The sequence below is a fragment of the Micromesistius poutassou genome (genome assembly GCF_964030765.1).
Source record: "Micromesistius poutassou genome assembly, contig: SCAFFOLD_4097, whole genome shotgun sequence".
NCBI lineage: Eukaryota > Metazoa > Chordata > Actinopteri > Gadiformes > Gadidae > Micromesistius > Micromesistius poutassou.
The window spans coordinates 1-25,041 of NW_028180523.1; the positions used below are offsets into that span (position 1 = coordinate 1).

The following is a 25,041-nucleotide window of genomic DNA, read 5'->3' on the forward strand; positions in this document are numbered from 1 at the left end:
ATGGGTTACAATATGACAGATTGTTGGTGGACAGATTTATGGCTGCTATAAGGAAGGCATCATGGGAACCAATGGGTATAAAGCCATCACTGGACGCTACTGAAGAACATTGGGAAGCAATGGAGAAGACGGAGGCCTTGGGATTCCTGGTGCTATGCAGTGTGATGTTCTCACATTGCGTTCAAGGTAGGAATTCATGTTACACATTTTGTCATTGCCCTTAATATGATTATTATAGTAATTATTGTTATAATAAGTACTAGTAGTAGTTGGATTAACATGCAACTTGCAACTTGCACTTTAAGACTGTGTGCAAAATCGAACAAAGGTGTTTGTCTCTTTTGTCTCTTATAATGACAATTTTAGGTACTGTACCCCCCTTTTTGCACTGTGTTTCTAAATGTTGTTTGCTGCAACCATTTGTTGTATTCTCTGCGTCTGACACAAAATATTTCTAATAACAGCATCATTTTAGAATGAAGTTGGTCATTTAGCAGGGATGGCTGTAAACACACTGTTCCCTAGCTGAAAAACATGGCTAGATCCTTGACATAGTCTTTAACCAAATAAACTGGAAGCAAACAAACTAACATACAATTCTATAATTCATCCTCCAGCTCAATATTCACAAGTGCTTGATAACGCTGCATCCATGTATATGTTCTTGTAATAATATTGCAAACTGTACTGGCCAGTAACATATACAGTATATGTATTTACAGTGCATTATGATGGCAAACCCTTGCTCCAATGTTCTCTGTGATCGCCTTTCAGTTAATAAATGTGGTGAGTGGCTGGAATCTACTGAGGGCAATTTCACCAGCCCCAACTACCCACAAGATTATCCTAACAACATGGATTGTGTATGGATCATCAGTCCAGGCTCTGAAGTTATAGAGCTAGTGTTCCTCCATGTGAAGTAAGCGTGATCATCTCATCACCAATCTGACATCATTTGATGTTGAGGAACGTATTTTCCTGATGCATTTGACCACGATGAAGCGTTGTCTTCGGCTCATGTTCAATGTTTACATTTTCTGCGACACAAATGCTATCCACAGTTTGGAGGGGGCGAACTGCACTTTTGATGGCATCCAGGTCTATGATGGCACCGGTATTAACCAAAGGGAGCTTGGGAGAGTGTGTGGTAATCAGAGTTCTACCTTCCACTCCACTGGTCAGACTCTGACCGTGCGCTTCACAACTGACGGGAGTGCGACACTCCAAGGATTTCTGGCCAATTACAGAGTTGTGGGTGAGTCTCAGAAACAAGAGTGACGATACATTCATTTGAACGTCTTTCCGGTGTACTAAATGAAAACATGAAGGCAAACTGTTGATTGCTATTTGTGTGATTTGTTTTTGTATTTTTTTGCCAGCGGACGGTTCCTGCAGATATAACTGTGGCTATTTGGTCGGAAACTGTTCCTGCGCCTACTCCTGTGAATCCTATGGCAACTGTTGCTATGACTACCACTGTAAGTGACAAGGCCTGTAAAATCAAACGCTGCTGTAAAATGTTTCCATTAATGAAAAAAAGGTTACTTTAAAGACTGAAGCCCATTTTCATCTGTCTTGCAGCTCAGTGTAGAAAAATGTAAATATATTTTCAAAGTATCAGTTTAAAGATACGTTAAGGTGTAAGGTGATTCATAATGACATTCCAGTCAACATAAGAACTGACGCGTGACAAATGAAATGAAAATATTGGTATGCATTGAAATGTTTGCATAAATGAAAAAAAAGTTATTTTAGAAACTGAAACTATTTTCATCCGTCTTGCAGCTCAGTGTTCAAACACTACAGATGTTCCTACAGTTGTTCCTACAGTTGTTCCTACAGGTAATGAACCATCTCTGGTATCAATTACTAACACATCTACATTCTATGACATGAACATTTCAAGTGCTTGATAAAGCTGCATCCATGTATATGTTCTTGTAATAATATTGCAAACTGTACTCGTCAGTAACATACATTATATGTATTTACCGTGCATTATGATGGCAAACCCTTGCTCCAATGTTCTCTGTGATCGCCTTTCAGTTAATAACTGTGGTGGGTGGCTGTACTCTACTGAGGGCAATTTTACCAGCCCCAACTACCCGCAAAAGTATCCTAACAACATGGATTGTGTATGGATCATCAGTCCAGGCTCTGAAGTTATAGAGCTGGTGTTCCTCCATGTGAAGTAAGCGTGATCATCTCATCACCAATCTGACATCATTTGATATTGAGGAAGGTATTTTCCTGCTGCGTTTGACCACGATGAAACGTTGTCTTCGGCTCATGTTCAATGTTTACATTTTCTGTGACACAAATGCTATCCACAGTTTGGAGTGGCTGGACTGCATATTTGATGGCATCCATGTCTATGATGGCACCGGTATTAACCAAAGGAAGCTTGGGAGAGTGTGTGGTAATCAGAGGTCTACCTTCCACTCCACTGGTAAGACTCTGACCGTGCGCTTCACAACTGACGGGAGTGCGACATTCCAAGGATTTCTGGCCAATTACAGAGTTGTGGGTGAGTCTCAGAAACAAGAGTGACGATACATTCATTTGAACGTCTTTCCGGTCTACTAAAAGAAAACAAGAAGGCAAACTGTTGATTGCTATTTGTGTGATTTGTTTTTGTATTTTTTTGCCAGCGGACGGTTCCTGCAGATATAACTGCGGCTATTTGGTCGGAAACTGTTCCTGCGCCTACTCCTGTGAATCCTATGGCAACTGTTGCTATGACTACCACTGTAAGTGACAAGGCCTGTAAAATCAAAAGGTGCCGTAAAATGTTTCCATTAATGAAAAAAAGGTTACTTTAAAGACTGAAGCCCATTTTCATCTGTCTTGCAGCTCAGTGTAGAAAAATGTAAATATATTTTCAAAGTATCAGTTTAAAGATACGTTAAGGTGTAAGGTGATTCATAGTGACATTCCAGTTAACGTAATAACTGACGCGTGACAAAAATGAAATGAAAATATTGGTATGTATTGAAATGTTTGCATAAATGAAAAAAAAGTGATCTTAAAAACTGAAACTGAAACTATTTTCATCCGTCTTGCAGCTCAGTGTTCAAACACTACAGATGTTCCTACAGATGTTCCTACAGATGTTCCTACAGGTAATGAACCATCTCTGGTATAAATTACTAATATATCTACATTCTATGACATGAACATTTCAAGTGCTTGATAAAGCTGCATCCATGTATATGTTCTTGTAATAATATTGCAAACTGTACTCGTCAGTAACATATACAGTATATGTATTTACCATGCATTATGATGGCAAATCCTTGCTCCAATGTTCTCTGTGATCGCCTTTCAGTTAATAAATGTGGTGGGTGGCTGGAATCTACGGAGGGCAATTTTACCAGCCCCAACTACCCACAAGATTATCCTAACAACATGGATTGTGTATGGATCATCAGTCCAGGCTCTGAAGTTATAGAGCTGGTGTTCCTCCATGTGAAGTAAGCATGATCATCTCATCACCAATCTGACATCATTTGATATTGAGGAACGTATTTTCCTGCTGCATTTGACCACGATGAAGCGTTGTCTTCGGCTCATGTTCAATGTTTACATTTTCTGTGACACAAATGCTATCCACAGTTTGGAGGGGCCGTACTGCATATTTGATGGCATCCATGTCTATGATGGCCCCGATATTCACCAAAGGGAGCTTGGGAGAGTGTGTGGTAATCAGAGGTCTACCTTCAACTCCACTGGTAAGACTCTGACCGTGCGCTTCACAACTGACGGGAGTGTGGCATACCAAGGATTTCTGGCCAATTACAGAGTTGTGGGTGAGTCTCAGAAACAAGAGTGACGATACATTCATTTGAACGTCTTTCCGGTCTACTAAAAGAAAACATGAAGGCAAACTGTTGATTGCTATTTGCGTGATTTGTTTTTGTATTGTTTTGCCAGCGGACGGTTCCTGCAGATATAACTGCGGCTATTTGGTCGGAAACTGTTCCTGCGCCTACTCCTGTGAATCCTATGGCAACTGTTGCTATGACTACCACTGTAAGTGACAAGGCCTGTAAAATCAAAAGCTGCCGTAAAATGTTTCCATTAATGAAAGAAAAGGTTACTTTAAAGACTGAAGCCCATTTTCATCTGTCTTGCAGCTCAGTGTAGAAAAATGTAAATATATTTTCAAAGTATCAGTTTAAAGATACGTTAAGGTGTAAGGTGATTCATAATGACATTCCAGTCAACATAAGAACTGACGCGTGACAAATGAAATGAAAATATTGGTATGCATTGAAATGTTTGCATGAATGAAAAAAAAGTTATTTTAGAAACTGAAACTATTTTCATCCGTCTTGCAGCTCAGTGTTCAAACACTACAGATGTTCCTACAGTTGTTCCTACAGTTGTTCCTACAGGTAATGAACCATCTCTGGTATCAATTACTAACACATCTACATTCTATGACATGAACATTTCAAGTGCTTGATAAAGCTGCATCCATGTATATGTTCTTGTAATAATATTGCAAACTGTACTCGTCAGTAACATACATTATATGTATTTACCGTGCATTATGATGGCAAACCCTTGCTCCAATGTTCTCTGTGATCGCCTTTCAGTTAATAACTGTGGTGGGTGGCTGTACTCTACTGAGGGCAATTTTACCAGCCCCAACTACCCGAAAAAGTATCCTAACAACATGGATTGTGTATGGATCATCAGTCCAGGCTCTGAAGTTATAGAGCTGGTGTTCCTCCATGTGAAGTAAGCGTGATCATCTCATCACCAATCTGACATCATTTGATATTGAGGAAGGTATTTTCCTGCTGCGTTTGACCACGATGAAACGTTGTCTTCGGCTCATGTTCAATGTTTACATTTTCTGTGACACAAATGCTATCCACAGTTTGGAGTGGCTGGACTGCATATTTGATGGCATCCATGTCTATGATGGCACCGGTATTAACCAAAGGAAGCTTGGGAGAGTGTGTGGTAATCAGAGGTCTACCTTCCACTCCACTGGTAAGACTCTGACCGTGCGCTTCACAACTGACGGGAGTGCGACATTCCAAGGATTTCTGGCCAATTACAGAGTTGTGGGTGAGTCTCAGAAACAAGAGTGACGATACATTCATTTGAAAGTCTTTCCGGTCCACTAAAAGAAAACATGAAGGCAAACTGTTGATTGCTATTTGTGTGATTTGTTTTTGTATTTTTTTGCCAGCGGACGGTTCCTGCAGATATAACTGCGGCTATTTGGTCGGAAACTGTTCCTGCGCCTACTCCTGTGAATCCTATGGCAACTGTTGCTATGACTACCACTGTAAGTGACAAGGCCTGTAAAATCAAAAGCTGCCGTAAAATGTTTCCATCAATGAAAAAAAGGTTGCTTTAAAGACTGAAGCCCATTTTCATCTGTCTTGCAGCTCAGTGTAGAAAAGTGTAAATATATTTTCAAAGTATCAGTTTAAAGATATGTTAAGGTGTAAGGTGATTCATAATGACATTCCAGTCAACATAAGAACTGACGTGTGACAAATGAAATGAAAATATTGGTATGCATTGAAATGTTTGCATGAATGAAAAAAAAGTGATTTTAAAAACTGAAACTGAAACTATTTTCATCCGTCTTGCAGCTCAGTGTTCAAACACTACAGATGTTCCTACAGGTAATGAACCATCTCTGGTATCAATTACTAACACATCTACATTTTATGACATGAACATTTCAAGTGCTTGATAAAGCTGCATCCATGTATATGTTCTTGTAATATTATTGCAAACTGTACTCGTCAGTAACATATACATTATATGTATTTACCGTGCATTATGATGGCAAACCCTTGCTCCAATGTTCTCTGTGATCGCCTTTCAGTTAATAACTGTGGTGGGTGGCTGTACTCTACTGAGGGCAATTTTACCAGCCCCAACTACCCACAAGATTATCCTAACAACATGGATTGTGTATGGATCATCAGTCCAGGCTCTGAAGTTATAGAGCTGGTGTTCCTCCATGTGAAGTAAGCGTGATCATCTCATCACCAATCTGACATCATTTGATATTGAGGAACATATTTTCCTGCTGCATTTGACCACGGTGAAGCGTTGTCTTCGGCTCATGTTCAATGTTTACATTTTCTGCGACACAAATGCTATCCACAGTTTGGAGGGGCTGGACTGCAGATTTGATCGCATCCATGTCTATGATGGCCCCGATATTCACCAAAGGGAGCTTGGGAGAGTGTGTGGTAATCAGAGGTCTACCTTCCACTCCACTGGTAAGACTCTGACCGTGCGCTTCACAACTGACGGGAGTGTGGCATACCAAGGATTTCTGGCCAATTACAGAGTTGTGGGTGAGTCTCAGAAACAAGAGTGACGATACATTCATTTGAACGTCTTTCCGGTCTACTAAAAGAAAACATGAAGGCAAACTGTTGATTGCTATTTGCGTGATTTGTTTTTGTATTGTTTTGCCAGCGGACGGTTCCTGCAGATATAACTGCGGCTATTTGGTCGGAAACTGTTCCTGCGCCTACTCCTGTGAATCCTATGGCAACTGTTGCTATGACTACCACTGTAAGTGACAAGGCCTGTAAAATCAAAAGCTGCCGTAAAATGTTTCCATTAATGAAAGAAAAGGTTACTTTAAAGACTGAAGCCCATTTTCATCTGTCTTGCAGCTCAGTGTAGAAAAATGTAAATATATTTTCAAAGTATCAGTTTAAAGATACGTTAAGGTGTAAGGTGATTCATAATGACATTCCAGTCAACATAAGAACTGACGCGTGACAAATGAAATGAAAATATTGGTATGCATTGAAATGTTTGCATGAATGAAAAAAAAGTGATTTTAGAAACTGAAACTATTTTCATCCGTCTTGCAGCTCAGTGTTCAAACACTACAGATGTTCCTACAGTTGTTCCTACAGTTGTTCCTACAGGTAATGAACCATCTCTGGTATCAATTACTAACACATCTACATTCTATGACATGAACATTTCAAGTGCTTGATAAAGCTGCATCCATGTATATGTTCTTGTAATAATATTGCAAACTGTACTCGTCAGTAACATACATTATATGTATTTACCGTGCATTATGATGGCAAACCCTTGCTCCAATGTTCTCTGTGATCGCCTTTCAGTTAATAACTGTGGTGGGTGGCTGTACTCTACTGAGGGCAATTTTACCAGCCCCAACTACCCACAAGATTATCCTAACAACATGGATTGTGTATGGATCATCAGTCCAGGCTCTGAAGTTATAGAGCTGGTGTTCCTCCATGTGAAGTAAGCATGATCATCTCATCACCAATCTGACATCATTTGATATTGAGGAACGTATTTTCCTGCTGCATTTGACCACGATGAAGCGTTGTCTTCGGCTCATGTTCAATGTTTACATTTTCTGCGACACAAATGCTATCCACAGTTTGGAGGGGCTGGACTGCAGATTTGATGGCATCCATGTCTATGATGGCCCCGATATTCACCAAAGGGAGCTTGGGAGATTGTGTGGTAATCAGAGTTCTACCTTCCACTCCACTGGTAAGACTCTGACTGTGCGCTTCACAACTGACTGGAGTGAGACATACCAAGGATTTCAAGCCAATTACAGAGTTGTGGGTGAGTCTCAGAAACAAGAGTGACGATACATTCATTTGAAAGTCTTTCCGGTCCACTAAAAGAAAACATGAAGGCAAACTGTTGATTGCTATTTGTGTGATTTGTTTTTGTATTTTTTTGCCAGCGGATGGTTCCTGCAGATATAACTGCGGCTATTTGGTCGGAAACTGTTCCTGCGCCTACTCCTGTGAATCCTATGGCAACTGTTGCTATGACTACCACTGTAAGTGACAAGGCCTGTAAAATCAAAAGCTGCCGTAAAATGTTTCCATCAATGAAAAAAAGGTTGCTTTAAAGACTGAAGCCCATTTTCATCTGTCTTGCAGCTCAGTGTAGAAAAGTGTAAATATATTTTCAAAGTATCAGTTTAAAGATATGTTAAGGTGTAAGGTGATTCATAATGACATTCCAGTCAACATAAGAACTGACGTGTGACAAATGAAATGAAAATATTGGTATGCATTGAAATGTTTGCATGAATGAAAAAAAAGTGATTTTAAAAACTGAAACTGAAACTATTTTCATCCGTCTTGCAGCTCAGTGTTCAAACACTACAGATGTTCCTACAGGTAATGAACCATCTCTGGTATCAATTACTAACACATCTACATTTTATGACATGAACATTTCAAGTGCTTGATAAAGCTGCATCCATGTATATGTTCTTGTAATAATATTGCAAACTGTACTCGTCAGTAACATATACATTATATGTATTTACCGTGCATTATGATGGCAAACCCTTGCTCCAATGTTCTCTGTGATCGCCTTTCAGTTAATAACTGTGGTGGTTGGCTGTACTCTACTGAGGGCAATTTTACCAGCCCCAACTACCCACAACAGTATCCTAACAACATGGATTGCGTATGGATCATCAGTCCAGGCTCTGAAGTTATAGAGCTGGTGTTCCTCCATGTGAAGTAAGCGTGATCATCTCATCACCAATCTGACATCATTTGATATTGAGGAACGTATTTTCCTGCTGCATTTGACCACGATGAAGCGTTGTCTTCGGCTCATGTTCAATGTTTACATTTTCTGCGACACAAATGCTATCCACAGTTTGGAGGGGCTGGACTGCAGATTTGATGGCATCCATGTCTATGATGGCCCCGATATTCACCAAAGGGAGCTTGGGAGATTGTGTGGTAATCAGAGTTCTACCTTCCACTCCACTGGTAAGACTCTGACTGTGCGCTTCACAACTGACTGGAGTGAGACATACCAAGGATTTCAAGCCAATTACAGAGTTGTGGGTGAGTCTCAGAAACAAGAGTGACGATACATTCATTTGAAAGTCTTTCCGGTCCACTAAAAGAAAACATGAAGGCAAACTGTTGATTGCTATTTGTGTGATTTGTTTTTGTATTTTTTTGCCAGCGGACGGTTCCTGCAGATATAACTGCGGCTATTTGGTCGGAAACTGTTCCTGCGCCTACTCCTGTGAATCCTATGGCAACTGTTGCTATGACTACCACTGTAAGTGACAAGGCCTGTAAAATCAAAAGCTGCCGTAAAATGTTTCCATCAATGAAAAAAAGGTTGCTTTAAAGACTGAAGCCCATTTTCATCTGTCTTGCAGCTCAGTGTAGAAAAGTGTAAATATATTTTCAAAGTATCAGTTTAAAGATATGTTAAGGTGTAAGGTGATTCATAATGACATTCCAGTCAACATAAGAACTGACGTGTGACAAATGAAATGAAAATATTGGTATGCATTGAAATGTTTGCATGAATGAAAAAAAAGTGATTTTAAAAACTGAAACTGAAACTATTTTCATCCGTCTTGCAGCTCAGTGTTCAAACACTACAGATGTTCCTACAGGTAATGAACCATCTCTGGTATCAATTACTAACACATCTACATTTTATGACATGAACATTTCAAGTGCTTGATAAAGCTGCATCCATGTATATGTTCTTGTAATATTATTGCAAACTGTACTCGTCAGTAACATATACATTATATGTATTTACCGTGCATTATGATGGCAAACCCTTGCTCCAATGTTCTCTGTGATCGCCTTTCAGTTAATAACTGTGGTGGGTGGCTGTACTCTACTGAGGGCAATTTTACCAGCCCCAACTACCCACAAGATTATCCTAACAACATGGATTGTGTATGGATCATCAGTCCAGGCTCTGAAGTTATAGAGCTGGTGTTCCTCCATGTGAAGTAAGCGTGATCATCTCATCACCAATCTGACATCATTTGATATTGAGGAACATATTTTCCTGCTGCATTTGACCACGGTGAAGCGTTGTCTTCGGCTCATGTTCAATGTTTACATTTTCTGCGACACAAATGCTATCCACAGTTTGGAGGGGCTGGACTGCAGATTTGATCGCATCCATGTCTATGATGGCCCCGATATTCACCAAAGGGAGCTTGGGAGAGTGTGTGGTAATCAGAGGTCTACCTTCCACTCCACTGGTAAGACTCTGACCGTGCGCTTCACAACTGACGGGAGTGTGGCATACCAAGGATTTCTGGCCAATTACAGAGTTGTGGGTGAGTCTCAGAAACAAGAGTGACGATACATTCATTTGAACGTCTTTCCGGTCTACTAAAAGAAAACATGAAGGCAAACTGTTGATTGCTATTTGTGTGATTTGTTTTTGTATTTTTTTGCCAGCGGACGGTTCCTGCAGATATAACTGCGGCTATTTGGTCGGAATCTGTTCCTGCGCCTACTCCTGTGAATCCTATGGCAACTGTTGCTATGACTACCACTGTAAGTGACAAGGCCTGTAAAATCAAAAGCTGCTGTAAAATGTTTCCATTAATGAAAAAAAGGTTACTTTAAAGACTGAAGCCCATTTTCATCTGTCTTGCAGCTCAGTGTAGAAAAATGTAAATATATTTTCAAAGTATCAGTTTAAAGATAAGTTAAGGTGTAAGGTGATTCATAATGACATTCCAGTCAACGTAAGAACTGACACGTGACAAATGAAATGAAAATATTGGTATGCATTAAAATGTTTGCATGAATGAAAAAAAAGTGATTTTAAAAACTGAAACTGAAACTATTTTCATCCGTCTTGCAGCTCAGTGTTCAAACACTACAGATGTTCCTACAGGTAATGGACCATCTCTGGTATCAATTACTAACATATCTACATTCTATGACATGAACATTTCAAGTGCTTGATAAAGCTGCATCCATGTATATGTTCTTGTAATAATATTGCAAACTGTACTCGTCAGTAACATACATTATATGTATTTACCGTGCATTATGATGGCAAACCCTTGCTCCAACATTCTCTGTGATCGCCTTTCAGTTAATAACTGTGGTGGGTGGCTGGAATCTACTGAGGGCAATTTTACCAGCCCCAACTACCCGCAAAAGTATCCTAACAACATGGATTGTGTATGGATCATCAGTCCAGGCTCTGAAGTTATAGAGCTGGTGTTCCTCCATGTGAAGTAAGCGTGATCATCTCATCACCAATCTGACATCATTAGATATTGAGGAACGTATTTTCCTGCTGCATTTGACCACGATGAAGCGTTGTATTCGGTTCATGTTCAATGTTTACATTTTCTGTGACACAAATGCTATCCACAGTTTGGAGGGGCTGGACTGCACTTTTGATGTCATCCATGTCTATGATGGCCCCGATATTCACCAAAGGGAGCTTGGGAGATTGTGTGGTAATCAGAGTTCTACCTTCCACTCCACTGGTAAGACTCTGACTGTGCGCTTCACAACTGACTGGAGTGAGACATACCAAGGATTTCAAGCCAATTACAGAGTTGTGGGTGAGTCTCAGAAACAAGAGTGACGATACATTCATTTGAAAGTCTTTCCGGTCCACTAAAAGAAAACATGAAGGCAAACTGTTGATTGCTATTTGTGTGATTTGTTTTTGTATTTTTTTGCCAGCGGACGGTTCCTGCAGATATAACTGCGGCTATTTGGTCGGAAACTGTTCCTGCGCCTACTCCTGTGAATCCTATGGCAACTGTTGCTATGACTACCACTGTAAGTGACAAGGCCTGTAAAATCAAAAGCTGCCGTAAAATGTTTCCATCAATGAAAAAAAGGTTGCTTTAAAGACTGAAGCCCATTTTCATCTGTCTTGCAGCTCAGTGTAGAAAAGTGTAAATATATTTTCAAAGTATCAGTTTAAAGATATGTTAAGGTGTAAGGTGATTCATAATGACATTCCAGTCAACATAAGAACTGACGTGTGACAAATGAAATGAAAATATTGGTATGCATTGAAATGTTTGCATGAATGAAAAAAAAGTGATTTTAAAAACTGAAACTGAAACTATTTTCATCCGTCTTGCAGCTCAGTGTTCAAACACTACAGATGTTCCTACAGGTAATGAACCATCTCTGGTATCAATTACTAACACATCTACATTTTATGACATGAACATTTCAAGTGCTTGATAAAGCTGCATCCATGTATATGTTCTTGTAATATTATTGCAAACTGTACTCGTCAGTAACATATACATTATATGTATTTACCGTGCATTATGATGGCAAACCCTTGCTCCAATGTTCTCTGTGATCGCCTTTCAGTTAATAACTGTGGTGGGTGGCTGTACTCTACTGAGGGCAATTTTACCAGCCCCAACTACCCACAAGATTATCCTAACAACATGGATTGTGTATGGATCATCAGTCCAGGCTCTGAAGTTATAGAGCTGGTGTTCCTCCATGTGAAGTAAGCGTGATCATCTCATCACCAATCTGACATCATTTGATATTGAGGAACATATTTTCCTGCTGCATTTGACCACGGTGAAGCGTTGTCTTCGGCTCATGTTCAATGTTTACATTTTCTGCGACACAAATGCTATCCACAGTTTGGAGGGGCTGGACTGCAGATTTGATCGCATCCATGTCTATGATGGCCCCGATATTCACCAAAGGGAGCTTGGGAGAGTGTGTGGTAATCAGAGGTCTACCTTCCACTCCACTGGTAAGACTCTGACCGTGCGCTTCACAACTGACGGGAGTGTGGCATACCAAGGATTTCTGGCCAATTACAGAGTTGTGGGTGAGTCTCAGAAACAAGAGTGACGATACATTCATTTGAACGTCTTTCCGGTCTACTAAAAGAAAACATGAAGGCAAACTGTTGATTGCTATTTGTGTGATTTGTTTTTGTATTTTTTTGCCAGCGGACGGTTCCTGCAGATATAACTGCGGCTATTTGGTCGGAAACTGTTCCTGCGCCTACTCCTGTGAATCCTATGGCAACTGTTGCTATGACTACCACTGTAAGTGACAAGGCCTGTAAAATCAAAAGCTGCTGTAAAATGTTTCCATTAATGAAAAAAAGGTTACTTTAAAGACTGAAGCCCATTTTCATCTGTCTTGCAGCTCAGTGTAGAAAAATGTAAATATATTTTCAAAGTATCAGTTTAAAGATAAGTTAAGGTGTAAGGTGATTCATAATGACATTCCAGTCAACGTAAGAACTGACACGTGACAAATGAAATGAAAATATTGGTATGCATTAAAATGTTTGCATGAATGAAAAAAAAGTGATTTTAAAAACTGAAACTGAAACTATTTTCATCCGTCTTGCAGCTCAGTGTTCAAACACTACAGATGTTCCTACAGGTAATGGACCATCTCTGGTATCAATTACTAACATATCTACATTCTATGACATGAACATTTCAAGTGCTTGATAAAGCTGCATCCATGTATATGTTCTTGTAATAATATTGCAAACTGTACTCGTCAGTAACATACATTATATGTATTTACCGTGCATTATGATGGCAAACCCTTGCTCCAACATTCTCTGTGATCGCCTTTCAGTTAATAACTGTGGTGGGTGGCTGGAATCTACTGAGGGCAATTTTACCAGCCCCAACTACCCGCAAAAGTATCCTAACAACATGGATTGTGTATGGATCATCAGTCCAGGCTCTGAAGTTATAGAGCTGGTGTTCCTCCATGTGAAGTAAGCGTGATCATCTCATCACCAATCTGACATCATTAGATATTGAGGAACGTATTTTCCTGCTGCATTTGACCACGATGAAGCGTTGTATTCGGTTCATGTTCAATGTTTACATTTTCTGTGACACAAATGCTATCCACAGTTTGGAGGGGCTGGACTGCACTTTTGATGTCATCCATGTCTATGATGGCCCCGATATTCACCAAAGGGAGCTTGGGAGAGTGTGTGGTAATCAGAGGTCTACCTTCCACTCCACTGGTAAGACTCTGACCGTGCGCTTCACAACTGACGGGAGTGCGACATTCCAAGGATTTCTGGCCAATTACAGAGTTGTGGGTGAGTCTCAGAAACAAGAGTGACGATACATTCATTTGAACGTCTTTCCGGTCTACTAAAAGAAAACATGAAGGCAAACTGTTGATCGCTATTTGTGTGATTTGTTTTTGTATTTTTTTGCCAGCGGACGGTTCCTGCAGATATAACTGCGGCTATTTGGTCGGAAACTGTTCCTGCGCCTACTCCTGTGAATCCTATGGCAACTGTTGCTATGACTACCACTGTAAGTGACAAGGCCTGTAAAATCAAAAGCTGCCGTAAAATGTTTCCATTAATGAAAAAAAGGTTACTTTAAAGACTGAAGCCCATTTTCATCTGTCTTGCAGCTCAGTGTAGAAAAATGTAAATATATTTTCAAAGTATCAGTTTAAAGATAAGTTAAGGTGTAAGGTGATTCATAATGACATTCCAGTCAACGTAAGAACTGACGGGTGACAAATGAAATGAAAATATTGGTATGCATTGAAATGTTTGCATGAATGAAAAAAAAGTGATTTTAGAAACTGAAACTGAAACTATCTTCATCCGTCTTGCAGCTCAGTGTTCAAACACTACAGATGTTCCTACAGTTGTTCCTAAAGATGTTCCTACAGGTAATGAACCATCTCTGGTATAAATTACTAATATATCTACATTCTATGACGTGAACATTTCAAGTGCTTGATATAGTTGCATGCATCCATGTATATGTTCTTGTAATAACATTGCAAACTGTACTCGTCAGTAACATACATTATATGTATTTACCGTGCATTATGATGGCAAACCCTTGCTCCAATATTCTCTGTGATCGCCTTTCAGTTAATAACTGTGGTGGGTGGCTGTACTCTACTGAGGGCAATTTTACCAGCCCCAACTACCCGCAAAAGTATCCTAACAACATGGATTGTGTATGGATCATCAGTCCAGGCTCTGAAGTTATAGAGCTGGTGTTCCTTCATGTGAAGTAAGCATGATCATCTCATCACCAATCTGACATCATTAGATATTGAGGAACGTATTTTCCTGCTGCATTTGACCACGATGAAGCGTTGTCTTCGGCTCATGTTCAATGTTTACATTTTCTGCGACACAAATGCTATCCACAGTTTGGAGTGGCTGGACTGCATATTTGATGTCATCCATGTCTATGATGGCCCCGATATTAACCAAAGGGAGCTTGGGAGATTGTGTGGTAATCAGAGGTCTACCTTCCACTCCACTGGTAAGACTCTGACCGTGCGCTTCACAACTGACGGGAGTGCGACATTCCAAGGATTTCTGGCCAATTACAGAGTTGTGGGTGAGTCTCAGAAACAAGAGTGACGATACATTCATTTGAACGTCTTTCCAGTCTACTAAAAGAAAACATGAAGGCAAACTGTTAGAAAAAAAAATTAAAAATTAATTTGGTAGATTTGATTTCCTGTATTCTGGTGCATTTTGGGGATGGCCACTACCTATTACCTATTACCTACTATTCATTCAGATTCATAGCCCACATCCTGACTTGCAGGGCCTGGGCAAGCTTACAAGCTTACCCATTGTTGTTATTATGATATTGAGGCAAATCATGATCACTGTCCTATAGCATCCATTTTTGTGTCTCAATGGCTATTTCAAATGCAGTTAGAAATATGGGACAGTTGCTTTATATTGTTTATATGCTACAGGCAGAAAGACTAAATTAATATATAACTTACTTGCTCCTTTTAAGTATAACATTGCTTGGGGAGTCCAATTCCTCCACTGAAATGAGTGGAAAGTACTTTTACAACTCTCTGCTAGTTAGCGATCCATCTCTTCTCTGCTGTAGATGTGTTGCGCGAGTGTTGCTGAGGGAGGTAGCCTATAGACCTCAGAAGAATAAGTCCCGCCTCCAAGGCTCCGGTTCCCTCGGTCAAATGTCTATGGGAAATAACATGGGGTTTTTCAATGATCGCACATAACAACCTCTGCAGGTGGCGAAGAAGTAAAAGCTGCGTCACGTTTTGAACTACACACATTTTCCATCTAGTTTCGACTGGCTTTTTGGATTGTCGGTGCCGTTAAAATAGCATTTATAATCGTTTACTACTTTAATGGCACCAACAATCCAAAAAGCCAGTCGAAACTAGATGGAAAAAGTGTGTGTGGGGGAAGGGAGGGCCTTGGAAATGTTGTGACATCACTAACTTTCACCCACTTCCCCCCCCCCCCCCCCCCCCCCTTCCCTCTAGACCTGGGGAGCCAGGGTGAAGCCGGGGTGAAGACGGAGGTGGCACCCGAGAAGACCGTCGATATTTGATTCATCATGGGGGTGTCAGCCATCGTTTCTAATCACTTGTACTTCTGCTCTTTGTGTTGTGTCATCTGCTGTACGACCAACGCTATTACAACTCTCCTTTCATCTTCATTCTGATTAAAAGCATATCTAAAGACAATAAATGTCCGCGCACTCATTATAGTGACAAAAGAAGACAAAAAAAAAAAAAGGAGGAGACTAGGGAGGGACAGATTGTTAGAAAACACTTTACTCGTTAATTTGTTAACTTTTATTTCATCTCACAATAAAATAATTTGTTACCCCAGAGGGGGAATGTGTGGGTGATTTACAAAAAAATGCTTCCACATTCACCACAACCAATCGACCAAGAACACACAGAGAACATAAAGCCATTATCACCGGACGCCTGTAGTACCAGCAGTTGGCAGTTGGTCCCAGCAACAAGTAACTAACTTGTCCCCACCGGTGGCAGTGGTGGGGCTTCTCCCCTGAGGACAGAGGATGCACAGACGCAATGTTGAGTTCAATCGTTGACATACAAACACAAAACAAATGACATATTGAGCTGTGGCATTCGATTGCAACCGCAGTTTGCACATGAAAAAGTGATCTTGGGCTCCATGTTCACCGTCACCTGTATGGATGCGGATGTGCTCGATGAGTCGGGCCGTGCCTCGAGTGGCGTAGATGCAGTAGCGACAGCTTTCCGTCATACGTCGTCTCAAAGCCGTCCACCAGTATCCCTGAGCTGTCGACCAGCGACATATCCGCAGAGGGGTGGTCCAGGCCATTTTGACCGCAGTCTGCACACAAAGGAGAAAATGTGGGCTATTCAGAGACCATTTTCACTGCCGTTGGGATATGCAGGGTTAGACCGTGTGGTCATTTTTATCATGGCATGCATGTGTTCTTTTGAAAGTGGATCAAGTAAGTAAGGTAAGGATGGTCATTCTGTGATGATATGAGCTCGGCCCATTTTGCTGTGAGTTTGTTTATTCGGAAACAAACTTTTTAAATCTATAAAATATCCTGTCTGTGTCTGTCAATGTTTGGTTAACGCTTTACTTCTGTGACACATTTCAGCCGTAATATCCTCACATAGCCACATGGAGCAGCACCGAGCACATATAATAGTTAAGAGGTAATATCCTCACATAGCCACATGGAGCAGCACCGAGCACATATAATAGTTAAGAGGTAATATCCTCACATAGCCACAGGGAGCAGCACCGAGCACATATAATAGTTAAGAGGTAATATCCTCACATAGCCACAGGGAGCAGCACTGAGCACATATAATAGTTAAGAGGTAATATCCTCACATAGCCACAGGGAGCAGCACCGAGCAGATATAATAGTTAAGAGGTAATATCCTCACATAACCACAGGGAGCAGACTGAGCACATGTAATAAAAGCTGCAACACTTGTACATAGTCACAAGGGGGCAGCAACGGATCACACATAGATGAAGTGGGCAGCGCCCACCCTTACCTATCTATTTAAGCTTGAACTTTTTAACAGGAGAATCTCCCGGGCAGCGTACCGTTTTAGATATTCAGCTTGGAGACACTCCGCGCGTGTTATATACAATTCCTCTCCTTTTGTTTCATATAGACCAAATAGACCAAAACCTTTACCAAATAAAGTGAGTTAAAAGCGATCTTGTTTCGGCAGCCTTTTCTGGATTAAAAGACCATAACACTTCAAAATATGTTTGGCTTGTGTGTCTTTGCTGATACAATTTGTACAGGTACGGCAGGCAATTTACAACAACTGCAAAAGCAACAAAGAGTCCAGCTTACTACACTTGAAGTCAGACGTTTACCTAAACATTGAAACATTGAAAACTTTGTTTCACCCTGGGCCAACCAACTCCCCCGATGGGCAACAGAGGGTACCACAGCGTCGAAAGCCTGTAGCGGATAAACACGAAATATGTAAATATGAGAATACTGTGTGGGTCAGTGCTACGATAAGCTAGATCTGAGTAAAAGAAGGCAGGAGAAGAAGTGCTGCCGAGAGGGTCCTGGGTGTGCTCTGTATATACCAGTCACCAGCTGACTTGTGCGTGCGAAGCAGTGACGGACTGGGATAAAAAAACGGCCCTGGCATTTGCTCCCACCCAGTGGCGTACTTACCCTTTTGGTTGCGGACGGACAGGATTGTTGACTGGGGGGGGGGGACGGGGGACGACGACAGTGTTTGGTTGCGGGCAGACAGGACTGGCGGAGCGAGGTTGCGCGTTAGCAGTACAAGACCGTCAATGCATGAGTAATTAGACATCCAGACACTGCTGTTGTGAAGACTTTTTTTAAAAAACATTATTAAAATTATTGACGCTTGAAAGTGGGGCGAGATGTTATGGGGCCGCCATTTGCCATGAAGGGGCTGCACGGCAGCCTGTGACAATCATGCTGCTCTCTGATTGGCCGGCCGTTTCAAACAGCCCACGAGAGCCCGCGGCCCCTCTGGCATTTGTCAGAATGCCAGAGGCCCAGTCCGTCAGTGGTGCGAAGGCTGGTGCGCATGCGTCGTTGCGATAAAGCTATGTTCTGCTTTCTTCAGGGACAGAGGGGTATGGGGGTTCCTGTTTCTACAAGGTATTCGGTACAATTTGTGCTGACGCAGCAGCTCAGCAGTTCAACAATTTAGCAGCTCGATATTTTTCAGATTATGGCAGCACTATTCGACGAGGAAGTCCTGCTCATATATGGTAGTGTCGCTGAAAGTCCTGTTTTTTCTATGAACAAATGGGCACGATGGTTCCTGTTTCTCTTCAAGGTAGTCGGTATACTTAGTGTTGAGACAGCAGATCAGCAGTTACAACATTTTAGAAACAGCAGATCAGCAGTTACAACAGTTCAGCAATTCAACAGAGTTAATTTATTGTCCAGATTAAAAGAAGATGTCCTTCCCTTGATTGGGCATCGGGAAGCTTAGGGCATAGGTGCGTCAATGTGTGGCCCACGGGTACACAACATCCTCCTACGCACCTATGCCCTTCCTTCGAAGGATGGGTAGTTGGTTCCCCAAATAGGGGAAGTCTTTGAGTCCTCGATGTAGATTAGGTTCTGCCCGTCAAAGCTCTCCAGGATGCAGAATGGTTTTCGAGTGGGCCCATGTCGATAGAGCCACTTGGTGACGGGCTGGATGCCTCGGGGGAGTTCGGTGTGGGTTGGCTGGTGGGGGAAGTGGTCCAGAAGATCGGAGCAGGATATCAGGTGTTCTGCCTCGGTTATGCTGCCGAGAGGCCACAGGAACTGGCACTCTGGATCTACTGCCGGCCATCCCCTTGGTCCACAGCTTAGGCCACATCCGTTGTAAAAGGACCATGTCGGGTCCCTGACACGGCGATTGTTAACCTTCTGCCAGTACCCACGCTGGAACCGGTAGAACTGGTTCCTTCTTCCTGGATTGGGGGTCACTGGGTATTGGGAGCAAACGGGCGGGGGAGTGGGTCTGTCGACCCTTGGGGGTCTAGTTATGTCCAAGAGTTATTGTTTCATGATCTACTTCAATATTAGTAGGTTTTCCCACCTTTCCTCCTATTAAAGTACGGGCGCGAACAGATGCCCCTCCCAGCCCCACAGGTTTTACAGTAGCGCATGTACACAAATTGGTGAGGTTGATGTGAAGGAGAGGACCAAGGCAGTTGTTCCTCCGTTCGCTATACCACGACCCATGGGTGCAATCTGGTCTAATCATAGGGAAGATCTTAGTCACTTTTCTGTTTGGAAGTTTTAGGATTTTTACTTGGAGCTACACTACCCAGGGGACTACTAGTGATCTGTGCACAGGTCCCGTCTTTTCGCAAATTATGACATTGCCATCAATTCATTGGCTATAATCCATGCTTTACCCCACACACCTTTCGGCCACCCCGTTGGTGGAAGGTTTGTAGGGGGCATTCCAGATGGGTCTGACCCCTGACTGCTCCAGGAGGTCAGCCACATGCTGGTTTTTAAAGTGGGTAGCATTGTCCATCCTAAGGGTTTTGGCCGAGCGTGTGGTAAAGAAGTCAGCTAGTTTATAGGCTACCTGTTGCTGCGGTTATAGGGTACACCCTGGCGTCGTGACCACCATTATCAAGACAAGCAGGAAGTATTTGTTGCCCATTGTTGTGCGGACAAATGGGCCTGCAATATCCGTAGTAGTATCCGTAGTCAGTAGTGTTCTCCTTGGACATCACAGTGGATTGCTTCCGGGGGGCAGGGAAGCCGCTTTTCTCCCCCCTTATTTGCACCTTCTACACATTGAAATTACCATATAACATAATATAACATAATGGGGAATAACAGATAGAATAGATAATAATAGTTCATAATAGGTCTGCTTCCCCTTTTTGTTAGGGGAAGGGGAATTCCCCTCGGGGAGAGAGGATCCTCTTGACCAGTCTCGTCCTACTCCCAATCACTTGCACCTTCTCTTAAGTCAGAGGCTACTGCTCTACTTCTTTCACTCATTGTTGTTTTTATGGTTAATTAAACCCCTAACTGACTTTTCCTAGTTCAGCTATTTCTGGTGTTTTGGATAGATGCCGAATACTTTCCTTAATACTACGGGCGTCCTCTCTTGGTGACTGCTCCCTCCGTTTTTCGGTTAGATTTAATTAACCTTTTCATCAGGGGGAGACGATAACTCCTTTACTAACCTGTTTTGCCTTTTCGAGCGGCTCGACAGGTGGAATATCATCGTCCTGACCGATATCCTCTACTAGGACTATTAGTAAGCGTGTCCTTGGTAGATATTATCTCATTGGTGGTGCGGTTCGTGCACTGGACTGTTATTTAGGGCGGTTAGTTTGGCGCCATGTCGAGTGAACCTTCAGTCACACTAGGTGGGAAGACCTCTCCTGAGCCGTTGCCTAGGAGCGGGGTACCCTATACTGGTTTCTCTTCGGCCCTGGGGCTTAACCTGTGCCGGCCCTCTTTTTACGTGTTAGAGATCCTCGGCTAAGCTCGGTGGAGGAAGACTCTGGTTTATGTGTCCAACACAGGTCACTCGTTTAAGCCCCTACGAGGTTAAGCTAAATTTAGGCTAAACGCGTTTCGATCGAACTCGAAAACGCGGGGTGGGGTGTCTCTTACCACCTAAGTCCCTGTGGGCCACGAAGCGGGGAACAATTCTGAACCTCTCTATATTGCCTCACTCTCTGGACCAGTCACCATCAACCCTGTTTGTGTCATGCGCCACTTACCTCTTGTGCGAAGGCTGGGAGAGCTGCGGGCGGTCGGTTGGGCCCCTACCGGGGAGCCGGATCAATCACAGAGGAACTGATTTAATCGCCCACTACAACACGTAGTAAGGTAGTTTTATTTAGATTTTAGAAACTTGTTTACACAATGATAGAGAAAAGAATAGTCAAGAGAAAGAGGTTAAATGTTAACAGAGTCTAATATATAATACCGTTTTACACAATCTTACAGAAAAATACGATTCATTGGAAGAGTCTAATTACTAAATCATCATTAGTAATCATGAGTCTGTTTAGACTGTGTGGGCAGTGTTTCAGATCTACGATAAGCTAGATCTGAGTAAAAGAAGGCAGGAGAAGAAGTGCTGCCGAGAGGGTCCTGGGTGCGCTCTGTATATACCAGTCGCCAGCTGACTTGTGCGTGCGATGAGCAGATTAGTGATGGGTCGTTCGTGAACGAGTCGGCTCAAAGAGCCGACTCTTTTAAGTGAACGATGGGAGTCGGCTCCCGAACGTGAGCCGTTGTCTTTTTTGTTCTCCCGCGCTACGGGTGCTACATGCATTCATTCAACGCGTGCTATGCATGTCACGGCGCATGCATGGCAGCCAGCAACCAATCACGAGAACAAGCAGCGAGGGGCGGGGGATTTCGATGCGCGATACACGTTGCCTGTGACTGACAGAAGGAAACGAGGAGAGAGACGAGTGCGAGCGTGTGAGTACAAGATGAATGAGACAAGGAAAAGAAGCAGCATTTGGATGCATTTTGATCAGTGTGAGAACACAAAGGTCAACACGTCAAAATGAGTGTCAGAATTACGGCATGGCACCATTATAAAAGGTATACAGTAAGCGGTAATATGAAGAGCCGTTTGGGAGCCGAAAGAGCCGGCTCTTGTTGGTGAGCCGTTCCAAGAGATCCGGCTCACTAAAAAGAGCCGAAATTCCCATCACTAGAGCAGATGGGCACGATTGCTCCTGTTTTCTTCGAGGCAGTCGGTATACTTAGCGTTGAAACAGCAGATCAGCAGTTACAACATTTTAGCAGTTCAATGTTTTTCACATATGGCAGCACTATTCACGAGGAAGTCCTTCTCCTATATGGTAGTGCTGCTAAAAGTCCAGTTTTTTCTATGAAAAGATGGGCATGATGGTTCCTGTTTTTCTTTGAGGTAGTCGGTATACAACTCTTTAACATGAACGAACCGACCTGATTCCCCATTTCAGTTTGTCTCGTTCGCATTGTTCCTTCGCTGAGACTCGACTCCCAGCTCCACCCACTAGTCGCTGAGTCTCGCTGACTCGCGAGTCGCCGTTCGTTCACTGACTGTGTTTAGCGGTGACTCGAGGACTCGAGGACTGAGAAGTCACGAGAGTCAGCCGGGCAACAACATCCCGATTCCGAACATGAAGCGCTCCTCAGCTAAAAGGAACTTAGTTAATGTTGTGTTGATTGATGACCGTTTGCACCATTGCACTATTGTGATTAGTTTGTGAATGAGAACGAGGGAGGAGCTGAGTCTGACCGACTCAGTGACTGAGAACCATGATTCACCGCAACTGGAAGTGCGAATGAACAAACAAACAAACAAACGACTCTTCTTGGCGAACTGACCGACGCGAACTGATTCATTCAAACGAATCATGAAATCCACCACTAATACTTAGTGTTGAGACAGCAGATCAGCAGTTACAACATTTTAGAAACAGCAGATCAGCAATTCAACAGAGTTCATATATTGTGAGGATTAAAAGAGGATGTCCTTCCCTTGACCCTTGTCTTTGTGTGGCCCACGTGCACACAACAATGGGTTACAATATGACAGATTGTTGGTGGACAGATTTATGGCTGCTATAAGGAGGGCATCATGGGAACCAATGGGTATAAAGCCATCACTGGACGCTACTGAAGAACATTGGGAAGCAATGGAGAAGATGGAGGCCTTGGGATTCCTGGTGCTATGCAGTGTGATGTTCTCACATTGCGTTCAAGGTAGGAATTCATGTTACACATTTTGTCATTGCCCTTAATATGATTATTATAGTAATTATTGTTATAATAAGTACTAGTAGTAGTTGGATTAGCATGCAACTTGCAACTTGCACTTTAAGACTTTGTGTGCAAAATCTAACAGAGGTGTTTGTCTCTTTTGTCTCTTATAATGACAATTTTAGGTTTTACCACACCAGGTACTCTACACCCCTTTTTGCACTGTGTTTCTAAATGTTGTTTGCTGCAACCATTTGTTGTATTCTCTGCATCTGACACAAAATATTTCTAATAACAGCATCATTTTAGAATGAAGTTGGTCATTTAGCAGGGATGGCTGTAAACACACTGTTCGCTAGCTGAACAACATGGCTAGATCCTTGATATAGTGAAGGTCTTTAACCAAATAAACTGGAAGCAAACTAACTAACATACAATTCTATAATTCATACTCCAGCTCAATATTCACAAGTGCTTGATAAAGCTGCATCCATGTATATGTTCTTGTAATAATATTGCAAACTGTACTCGTCAGTAACATATACATTATATGTATTTACTGTGCATTATGATGGCAAACCCTTGCTCCAATGTTCTCTGTGATCGCCTTTCAGTTAATAACTGTGGTGGGTGGCTGTACTCTACTGAGGGCAATTTTACCAGCCCCAACTACCCGCAAAAGTATCCTAACAACATGGATTGTGTATGGATCATCAGTCCAGGCTCTGAAGTTATAGAGCTGGTGTTCCTCCATGTGAAGTGAGCGTGATCATCTCATCACCAATCTGACATCATTTGATATTGAGGAACGTATTTTCCTGCTGCATTTGACCACGATGAAGCGTTGTCTTCGGCTCATGTTCAATGTTTACATTTTCTGCGACACAAATGCTATCCACATTTTGGAGGGGCCGGACTGCATATATGATGTCATCCATGTCTATGATGGCCCCGATATTAACCAAAGGGTGCTTGGGAGAGTGTGTGGTAATCAGAGTTCTACCTTCCACTCCACTGGTAAGACTCTGACCGTGCGCTTCACAACTGACGGGAGTGAGACATTCCAAGGATTTCTGGCCAATTACAGAGTTGTGGGTGAGTCTCAGAAACAAGAGTGACGATACATTCATTTGAACGTCTTTCCGGTCTACTAAAAGAAAACATGAAGGCAAACTGTTGATTGCTATTTGTGTGATTTGTTTTCGTATTTTTTTGCCAGCGGACGGTTCCTGCGGATATAATTGCGGCTATTTGGTCGGAAACTGTTCCTGCACCTACTCCTGTGAATCCTATGGCAACTGTTGCTATGACTACCACTGTAAGTGACAAGGCCTGTAAAATCAAACGCTGCCGTAAAATGTTTCCATTAATGAAAAAAAGGTTACTTTAAAGACTGAAGCCCATTTTCATCTGTCTTGCAGCTCAGTGTAGAAAAATGTAAATATATTTTCAAAGTATCAGTTTAAAGATACGTTAAGGTGTAAGGTGATTCATAATGACATTCCAGTCAACATAAGAACTGACGCGTGACAAATGAAATGAAAATATTGGTATGCATTGAAATGTTTGCATGAATGAAAAAAAAGTGATTTTAAAAACTGAAACCTATTTTCATCCGTCTTGCAGCTCAGTGTTCAAACACTACAGATGTTCCTACAGTTGTTCCTACAGATGTTCCTACAGGTAATGAACCATCTCTGGTATCAATTACTAACACATCTACA

At 42.1% G+C, this 25,041-nt stretch overlaps 1 protein-coding gene and 1 long non-coding RNA gene across 9 annotated transcripts; both read left to right on the plus strand.

Moving 5' to 3' along the window:
* The first annotated feature begins 102 nt into the window (after positions 1 to 102).
* On the plus strand, positions 103 to 16,293 carry LOC311370729 (cubilin-like). 8 transcript variants are annotated; one of them, XM_084489055.1, is made up of 48 exons: positions 103 to 186; positions 775 to 919; positions 1,062 to 1,255; positions 1,380 to 1,478; positions 1,786 to 1,842; positions 2,047 to 2,191; positions 2,334 to 2,527; positions 2,652 to 2,750; positions 3,066 to 3,122; positions 3,329 to 3,473; positions 3,616 to 3,809; positions 3,934 to 4,032; positions 4,341 to 4,397; positions 4,602 to 4,746; positions 4,889 to 5,082; positions 5,207 to 5,305; positions 5,619 to 5,651; positions 5,858 to 6,002; positions 6,145 to 6,338; positions 6,463 to 6,561; positions 6,870 to 6,926; positions 7,131 to 7,275; positions 7,418 to 7,611; positions 7,736 to 7,834; positions 8,148 to 8,180; positions 8,387 to 8,531; positions 8,674 to 8,867; positions 8,992 to 9,090; positions 9,404 to 9,436; positions 9,643 to 9,787; positions 9,930 to 10,123; positions 10,248 to 10,346; positions 10,660 to 10,692; positions 10,897 to 11,041; positions 11,184 to 11,377; positions 11,502 to 11,600; positions 11,914 to 11,946; positions 12,153 to 12,297; positions 12,440 to 12,633; positions 12,758 to 12,856; positions 13,170 to 13,202; positions 13,407 to 13,551; positions 13,694 to 13,887; positions 14,012 to 14,110; positions 14,424 to 14,480; positions 14,689 to 14,833; positions 14,976 to 15,169; positions 16,086 to 16,293. In XM_084489055.1, exons 1-48 carry the CDS (start codon positions 120 to 122, stop codon positions 16,151 to 16,153), a joined length of 5,775 nt encoding a protein of 1,924 aa, XP_084345181.1. In that variant the 5' UTR covers positions 103 to 119; the 3' UTR covers positions 16,154 to 16,293. The 8 variants fall into 8 exon arrangements, with proteins under 8 accessions (XP_084345181.1, XP_084345184.1, XP_084345183.1 ...); XM_084489058.1 differs by having other exon boundaries at positions 14,424 to 14,453; positions 14,686 to 14,833; XM_084489057.1 differs by having other exon boundaries at positions 6,870 to 6,899; positions 7,128 to 7,275.
* A 7,946-nt stretch (positions 16,294 to 24,239) lies between these two features.
* On the plus strand, positions 24,240 to 25,005 carry LOC311370731. The gene is made up of 3 exons (XR_014640884.1): positions 24,240 to 24,412; positions 24,537 to 24,635; positions 24,944 to 25,005. It is a non-coding gene; the product is annotated as an uncharacterized lncRNA (long non-coding RNA).
* Positions 25,006 to 25,041: the final 36 nt, after the last annotated feature.

Bases quoted from the DNA above. Each gene is read 5' to 3' on its own strand.
- LOC311370729 (XM_084489055.1), top strand. From the start codon at position 120: ATGGAGAAGACGGAGGCCTTGGGATTCCTGGTGCTATGCAGTGTGATG. The intron at 13,203-13,406 runs GTAATGGACCAT...ATCGCCTTTCAG, and splicing joins CACTACAGATGTTCCTACAG to TTAATAACTGTGGTGGGTGG. The intron at 14,834-14,975 runs GTAAGCATGATC...TGCTATCCACAG, and splicing joins CTGGTGTTCCTTCATGTGAA to TTTGGAGTGGCTGGACTGCA.